Source organism: Notothenia coriiceps, unplaced genomic scaffold, assembly GCF_000735185.1.
Source record: "Notothenia coriiceps isolate Sejong01 unplaced genomic scaffold, NC01 NC01_scaffold00009014, whole genome shotgun sequence".
NCBI lineage: Eukaryota > Metazoa > Chordata > Actinopteri > Perciformes > Nototheniidae > Notothenia > Notothenia coriiceps.
This window is the reverse complement of record NW_011341715.1, coordinates 17515-26537: the sequence shown is the minus strand read 5'-3', so window position 1 is coordinate 26537 and position 9023 is coordinate 17515. Positions and strand designations below refer to the sequence as shown.

The 9023-nt window shown below is 37.2% G+C and overlaps 1 protein-coding gene across 1 annotated transcript in view; it reads left to right on the top strand.

The window, feature by feature from the left end:
• sphkap (SPHK1 interactor, AKAP domain containing) overlaps positions 1-7910 on the top strand; it is a 50865-nt gene extending 42955 nt beyond the window's left edge. Inside the window, exons 5-7 of the mRNA XM_010770687.1 lie at positions 5494-5543; positions 6103-6275; positions 6836-7910. Coding sequence (XP_010768989.1) covers positions 5494-5543; positions 6103-6275; positions 6836-6988 — 376 coding nt within the window. The 3' untranslated portion in view covers positions 6989-7910. The remainder of the gene's footprint in view (positions 1-5493; positions 5544-6102; positions 6276-6835) is intronic.
• The last annotated feature ends 1113 nt before the right edge of the window (positions 7911-9023 follow it).

The following is a 9023-nucleotide window of genomic DNA, read 5'->3' as shown; positions in this document are numbered from 1 at the left end:
CCATCAGCAAAAACACGTGGGTTTGCTATCCTGGCTCCAAAATGGTGGAATGAGCTCCCCATTGAAATCAGGACAGCAGAAAGCTTGCACATCTTCCGGCGCAGACTGAAAACTCATCTCTTTCGACTCCACTTCGAGCAATAAATGTACTAACAAAGCATTTATATACTAATAAAGGACTGGCTTATCTAAAGCGTAGCGCTTGAAATTTTTGGGCTCTATGAAACCTGATGTACTTATATGATTCTGTTTTCTTCAAGTTTGTATCTTCTTGGTCGAATGCACTTATTGTAAGTCATTTTGGATAAAAGCGTCAGCTAAATGCAATGTAATGTAATCTGATTCAGCCAGCTCTACTATGTGGTTGACATGTTATGCACAAAACAACCTCTAGATGTCACTGTGGTTCGAACAGAAGACCCTTCAGCTAGCTTCAACTGAGAAAGTTGGCAATGCTAAAAATCACTGCTGAAGAAATCACGCTTTTTGGTCAACTTTTGGAAGGTAACCATTTCATTTTTGACATATTTTAGTGTCAGAGCACTGACTGAACATAATTAGATAACTTTATGCACAAAAAAAGTTTTAGCAAGGGTGTAATTATTTTTTGGAAAATATGCTCAACCAATCGTCGAATTGGCCTTTTATGGCAAACTAGCCATATTACTTTTTCAGATGTTTTCCAATAAAATATGGTAAATAAATAGCTAGATTCATGGTAATATTACTAAATATAATACTGCCTTATGAGTCTCAGAGTGAAAGAGTGATAATAATTTATATAGCACCTTTCATGTATGGCATTCAGCCCAAAGTTGCACACAGATGAGCAAGTTAGGCCAACACAGGATATAGACATTTGCTGTTAGGCCAGTGGTTTCTTGTTAGGCCAATTCAGAATATACAGTAAGATAAGAAAGTATTTTTTTATTATGAAAAACACTAGGGTGGGTACAAAAAAATCCATTAAAAAATGTCATCTGTGGAAGCCACTGTAAAAAGCACGACCAATAATCTGAGCCAGCCCGGCTAAAATAACTGGATGGCCTACATTTCAACTGTCGCCATCTTTATTTTACAGCAAGAACTAAACAGTAAGTAAGCAAGTAAGTAAACATGTTTGCAGTAGTGAAGTCGGTGGGGTTATGTTATCACAGTGAACCTAATTTCTAAGCTTGGTTTGCAAGGAACATCAGTAATTCACATTAGACGTGGTATTAGTTGGGATGCTAATATTGACTATAGCGAAACAAATCTAATCAATGGAAAAATGGAGAGCAGGCTCCAGAACAGGGGTTCTGAGAATGTGGCCTCTTTCCAGACAAAGATTGACATTCGATCCCGTAGACACACACTAAAGTTTAGCCAGCCTTCACACTTCACCAAAAACAAAAGCGATTACTTTATAACTGTATGACTCTGGTGGGAGATGCAGAAATTCCCACTTCACTGAACTGTCTCTATACCAAATCACACATCTAGGCTATATGATTGAGTAATGATGGGGGATCCATCCCAGCGGTGGTTATAACGGACTCAATCCATGAAGCTTCACCAACATGTTATGCACAGAAAGAGAATTGAATTAAATGTGATGTTAAACTGTGTGTGGACTGGGAATTTGTAAGTGTAATAATTAACTCACTCAAGCTATTACAGAGTCTTTTTTATAGTTGTTTTGTGTGGACAAAAATTTAACAGTGCTCATGTTAAATACCATATATTTAGCTTTTTCCCAAAGGAGGTATTTCTTTGTTTAACCGCTTAAAGTACTTGAAATGTTAAAAAATGAATCTCTTGCAAAACAGTTGAAACCACATAGACATTTAAAAAGATTATAGAAAAAATTATGGGTTCCATCAACCATCATGTAGTAGATGTTATTGTTAGCTGTGGTTGAACATGACTGACCCAGATTCATAAAACCTGCCTCAGTGGTGTAAAGTAACTAAGTACAATTGTATATTCTCATTAGGGGAGAGCTGGTAGTTAAACACATGTACCAGTCTGTTACAAGCACCCACTACGGCACGTAACAAGTCTGTTGTACATGTACTGTACTCAGGGCCGTCCCTCCCTACAGGAAGATCACGCTGACTGAGTGGTGCCTCACCTCGCGGAGGGTGCCTCATCTTGCGGAGGGAGCCTCATCTTGCGGAGGGAGCCTCAACTGAGCCCCCCCCCCCCCCCCCGTTGACGCTCACGGAGACAACCCCCCGTTGACGCTCACGAGACAGAGGGCCTCATCATCTAACTTTGCATGGGGCCTCAAGTTGGCCAGGGACGGCCCTGACTGTACTGATTTATATATAGTCATTGATAGTTATTCATTTGATCAATTGTGGTTATTCTCTCATCTGTCTATCACTTTAACCAGATTGTCAAAGAACACCTGCACTTAGTTTTTTCTTGAAGACTGTTGACTACAACATCTGAGTACTTCTTACACCTGTGGCCTACCTCCTCCACTTAACTAAGGTGTGTATGTTTAGCTAAAGCCAACTGGTGCTTGTTGGACAGCTTGGTGTCACTACACTACCTACAGGTGTCGCCAAATCAGCTCAAAGGACTGACATATTAAGGATTAAACTGTGTGCTAGGACCCCCGAAGGAAATACATACATCATAGTACCGGTTTAACACATGGACATTCGTTTCTGGCTGTGGCCCAGATAGAAGTTCATCATGCATCTTTAAAAAACATAGGGCTGTTGTGTGTGTTGTTTGCAGTGTGTGAAGTACTCTGATCTTACTCGAGTAAAAGTAGAAGTACCAGAGTGTAAGAATATTCTATAAAAGTCCTGAATTCAAAATGTTACTCAAGTAAAAGTAGAAAAGTATTAGCATCAAAATATACTTAACACTAGAACCGCCAACGAGTAAATGTTACCCGCAGCTGTTTCTTGATTTTATGTAACTTTTTTTCAATAAAACATTCAAGTCTCCCAGTCTGTGACTTTTCCTGAAAGTGTGTTATGTAGCACCCTCTGTTGTTAAAAATTGTCAATATGAGGTCAGATTGAAAAAATGTCCCAAAAAATTAATAACGCGTTAACGCAAAACAAAATTAAAGAGCAACTTCCAGGTTAAAGACACCTGTGAATAAATGTGTAGGAAAATGATGTATACACTAGATTTTCAAAAAAATATACTTAAATATACACTACAGTGACATCTGGCGTCGTTTTTGTAAGACATTTTTACTTCCGCATCAAAAGAGCCTCCCCACGTGACCTCCCGTGTGTGACGTAACAACGGGGAAACAAGGGGGAGAGCAGCCGGTGTAACGTATTAATAAACATGGATCCCAATGCTAGTTTCGACACAGAAGACACAGAAGAAGTTGAACATGTATATTCGAATGCATAGACGGGCCACAACCTTATAATTATGAGCTTGCTAGCCGTCCAAGAGACCAGGAGCAGCCAAGGATTAGAAGAAATAACGGCCATCGGAGATAAATTGAGCTGTGGTGTGAGGAGAACCAGTGGAGAACTAGGCAGCTATCTTGGTGAGTGATCGGCGTTAGCTACAGAATGTTAGCTAACGTTTTTCTTTCGATCGATCGAAAGCCATCAACATCCATTGCATCACACCTAAAACGTAATCCATTGCTTTCTATGCCGACTATAGAACGCGTAATCAAAGAAATACCTAGTCATAGTTGTCAGCGACGGTCATTTGCAGTATGATATAATAGTTACGATGAAAATCAATATCGGACTGTATACTATCGGATTCGAAATGTTACAACNGATGTAGCACTGAATTTCAGACTCCAGCTTACAGCTTCCTGCCTACGACCCTTGGAAAATAGTGGGAGGGCTTAACATTCCTCTATACTGGTTTTAGGCAGGTCGTAGGCAGGAAGCTGTAAGCTGGAGTCTGAAATTCAGTGCTACATCTGTACAACTAGATATATTCATAAAAAATTATAAATTATAATAAAAAATTTTTAAAAGAAATGGAAAAAAGTAATGGAAAGTGTTTTTCATTATAAAAAAAAGACTTGCTCATCTTACTGTATATGCTGAATTGGCCTAACAACAAACCACTGGCCTAACAGCAAATGTCTATATCCTGTGTTGGCCTAACTTGCTCATGTGTTTGCAACTTTGGGCTGAATGCCATGCATGAAAGGTGCTATATAAATTATTATCACTCTTTCACTCTGAGACTCATAAGGCAGTATTAGATTTAGTAATATTACCATGAATCTAGCCATTTATTTGCCATATTCTATTGGAAAACATCTCTGAAACACTGAAAAAGTCGTATTGCTAGTTTACAATATGAAGGCAATTCGACAGGTTGGTTGAGCATATTTAAAAAAAAAAGAAGAATTACACCCTTGTTACAAAAATGTTTTGTGCATCATGTTATATAATTCTGTTCAGTAAGTGCTCTGACACTAAAATATGTCAAAGATTATATGGTTACCTTACAAAAGTTGACCAAAAAGAGTGATCTCTTCAGCAGTGATTTTTAGCATTGCCAACTTTCTCAGTGGAAGCTAGCTGAAGGGCTTTCTGTTCTAACCACAGTGACATCTAGAGGTTATATTGTGCATAACATGTCAACCAAAGGGTAGAGCTGGCTGAATCAGATGGAGTTCAACTTTTTTTCTTTTTTTTTCAACAAGATATCAAGACACAAAATGTGCTCTACCAAATGGTGGCGCTGGCTGTTAAGGGTTAAAACCACAGTTCACAGTTTTTACATTTCCTTTTTGTATTTATTTATTAATGAATTATTATATTGTTTTGCAGAATTTAAAAATAGACAAATACTGTATAACAGATAACCAATGATAAACAGTGGAAGAGGCAGAAAACGCACTTGTTTTTTTTGGAGTCTTGCCCTAAATATTGTTAAAATTCACAATTTTGTAAAATAACACAAGATCAATACAAATATCAGTATGGATTGAACTAACAATATATGATCTTTAGAGGTGCTGCTAGGCAGATTATTTTACCTTTGGACAGAGACAGGCTAGCTTTTCCCCTTGTTCACAACATTCATCTGCTACTTAGTGATATCTATCTATTATCTAATATATCATTCCAATAACTTGTATATAGACTCGTATTGCACTATTCCACTTTTTTTTTCTCACTTTATTTTAGAACTATTTTTATTTTTGTATTATTTTAATATAATATACTTTAATATTGCTTTAATATTGTCTGCTTATCTGTATTATTGTGTTGCATTGTTGGAGAAGCCTGTGACCTAAGATTTTCAACGACATAATTACTCTGTAGCTAAGTTAGTTTGACAATAAAGAACCTTGAACCTTGTTTCCAGTCTGTATGCTAAGCTAAGCTAAGCAGCTATGGTTCTAGTTTCTTTGTTGACCGTAGAGACATAAGAGCGGTGTCAATTTCTTTGTGTAACACTTTTTCAACAAAGTGATTAAGCTTCCAAGATATTGAACTATTCCCAAACAGTATGCTATTGCAACTTTTAATTGCTATTTTTCCCTCATAGTGGGGAGACAGTGAAAGGACATCTGGCAGGAACAAAGGAAAACATCTTTGGTAAGTATATATTTCGAAAATGATCTCTCAACCTCCTATTTATTCACCTCCTTTTTAAGCGTAAGCCGCTCTGCTAACCAGAAGCTGTTGAGTGACTGGAGGAACCGTGCAGTTTGTGCTTGATTAGAGGCGATTCTCTGAATTGAAGATGTCCATTAAACATTGAAAAGGGCCCATAGCTCCTGAAGTGTCTCAACATAGAGTTAATCTCTTTTTTGATGTCTCACAATCCAACAAAGATTGACCGGAAGGAGAACTGAGCCCTGGATATTTCTATTTGATGAAGCTGAACATGCTGTTTGATCGCATGCAAAGGTTAGCATGTTAGCATTAATGTTCAAGCAGGTATAGAAGAAAATTAAATGCATTATTTATGGTGCTTTGATGGTGAAGACTGATTGCAAGGTTTGTTACAGTATATACTGTATAGGGATGCTCTCTTACTGCAGCGTTATGTATTGCTTTCTACAACACAGGGTTGCACAAACAAATACAGTTTTAGTCCTCACAGACCAAAACCAAAACAGAAGCTCATTCCTGTCACTTTTGGATGTTTCAGAGAGCAGTTCAGCGAGGGCATTGGGCGACAGGTTGCTGCTGGTGGTGAACTGTGACCTGGATCCAGAGAGCGTGGACTCGGAGCTCCGAGTGGCTCTGCAGTGGATCGCTGCCTCCGAGCTGGGCCTGCCTGCGCTCTACTTCAGGAAGTCCAAAGAGAAAAGGGTTGCAAAGGTAAGCAAAGGGTCAAGTCTAAAATGTTGGGGAAAAAGGTACTGGTATTAGCATGTCAAAAATAGGGGACAAAAGTCATGGTATACTATGTTTTAATAAATTAATGGTATAGTATGTCAGAAATATATCATTAAAAAAAGTCATAGTTTAGTATGTCAAAAATGTAATGAAGAAAATATCATATATTATGTTACAAATATTTCGCATATGGTAGTATAGAATTAAAAAATAAAATAAATGAAACTATGTAGTATGTTGAAAAAGTAATAGAATAACATTTTTTTATATTAATAATATATAATATGTTGAGTCATAGTATAGTTTGTTGAAAAATGTGAAAAAAAACATATTGTGTTTTTTTGTTTTTCTTTACATTTTTTAATCGTATTAATAATAGTTTGACATATTATAGCATTACATTTTATGACATGCTTTATGAGAATGTTTTCAGTATTTTTCAATGACTTTTTTTTTACAACATACTATATTATGATATAATATACTCTTTTATATGTGCTGAAGAGGATGACCGTGTATTTATAGTGTGTGTCTTCTCTCAGTTCCAGAGGGTGGTCCACCTGATGTCTCAGAAGTCGTGGAGGGTTGCGGACCTCTTCAGCGCCGTGGTCCAGTTCTGTAAGCTTCATGAGAATAAGGAAGAGGAGGGGCTCGCTCTGACCAGCCTCTTTGATTGGCTGTTGGAGACCCTGTAGCTCCTCATTCAGCTAACAGAAAGACACTCATTCGCAGAAACATGTTCTTGACTCTAACTGCAAGCTGAAGGCACAACGCGATCAGCATACTTGAGAAATTCATACACCTAAGTCTGTTCATGGTGTTTTTCGTCTATCCGCAGTCATAAATGGACCAGTTTCCCTTTAATAAAAGCATGTTTTCAGATTCACACACAATCACAAACTGTAGGTGTAAGGGTTAAACATTCCTGATGGGAACGAACAACCTTCAAGAGATTATAGTCAGCAGGTTTTAACTGCTCCAGATTATACATATATATACACACAGTATACATATACATATATATACAGATTCTCACAACCAAACTATGTATTTATTTATTCCATATGAACACAGAGAATATGAATCGATGAAATAAAAATCAGGTTAAAATCTCCCCGCAACTCAACATTTTTGTATCACAAATACTTTGTAAAAGAGGCTGGAGAAAAGTAAGCCCAGAGAAAGCGTTCAGTTTATTTGTAAACCACCTAGAATTGCACATCTTTCTTAAAGTAAGCAAAATGCCCATATCTTTGTTGTGTTCATAAGCTGACGTTACACATCTGTTGTGAACTTCAGTTCTTGGTAAGTCTGTTATCATGTTGAGAACTGATTACTTTGGATAGCTGTCCTGTATATACTGTAGATTTTTGGAACTGCTGCACCTTGGAGGAGTGGAGCTCTCTTCAGCTTTTACTAAGTCATGAAGACAGAGTAAGGTTTGTAATGTTGAATTTGTATGTGCATTTGGTCTGTTATCTCTCTACTTAGTGGTACTCTAGTGTTACATCAGCATTGGGTAAAAATAAAGCACACAATTCAGCTGTTAACTCTGTCACGGTAGAACTGAATGTATTATCTTTTGGCATCAATAAATTATTGTGATGTGAAATACAAGCTGTCTTGATTCTTTTGTAACATTTAGCAAAAAGGGAACCAAACACTGTTTAGTCACACATAATATAACTGTGTGGTCTTCCTAAAGTTATTGAAGTTACGGAATCATTACTGCACAGTGCTATCAGAAATGAATTCTTAGTAGCCTACTGCTCATGTCTGTTAATGAAACTAAAGTCACAAGATGATTAGCTTAGCCTAGCATGAAAGCTACTGAAGCCTACCTTTGTTCAAAATCAACGTAGCTAATGTGTTTGACAAATTGTGGTCTAATGGATAACTGTGTCCCTTAACTATGTAAGGAGTAATTAACTGAGTTTTTATGTGTTTCACTTTGGACAGAGCCTGGCTAGTTGTGTCCTGCTGCTTAGTCGTTATGCTAAGCTAAGCTAATCGTCTCCTAACTTTTTCAAAGCACATTTTCCAAATGTGAAACTAGTTAACCTTAGTTTAGGACTTTTAACTATTTATTCTACTATATTTTAAGACTTATGTTATGAAGGTAAAAGTTAAACTGTGGAGTAAATAGAGTCAGGAAACAAGTGAAGCTGCTTATAGTCTTTATGCTAAGCTAAGCTAATTGTCTCCCGGCCTTTTAAACCATATTTTCCAAATTTGAAACTAGTTGACCTTAGTTTATACTACTATATAAATGTATGAGCAACGTAATTAAACGGTTAGGCTCATACAGTCAGGAAACAAGTGCAGCTTTAAACAGATTGAGTAACAGGAGGAACATCCAACCCAGTCTCACAGCATTTCGTGTAATAGTCACAAAATGAATTTAATCTATTGATTCGTGTTCACCAACACGAATTTTGCATTTTTTTTCGTGTCACACAGAACGATTTTAAAAGCAATGTATTTCTATTGGTAGTATGTTTCGTGCCTGCACCACGTCTTTTTGTCCGGTCGGGTCTTGGAAGACCGGAAGCTGTGGGGTTCATACAAAAATGGTCTTACTCAATATCTTACCCTAAGCCTAACCCTTTTATTTTAAATTGTATAATGTCAGAGTTTTTTTGCCGTCCGCGAGGAAAATAAATGGGGCTCAGAGCCTCAGAATACTGAAATCTGTATTTGTTATTATTTGGTGCAGGCACGAAACATACT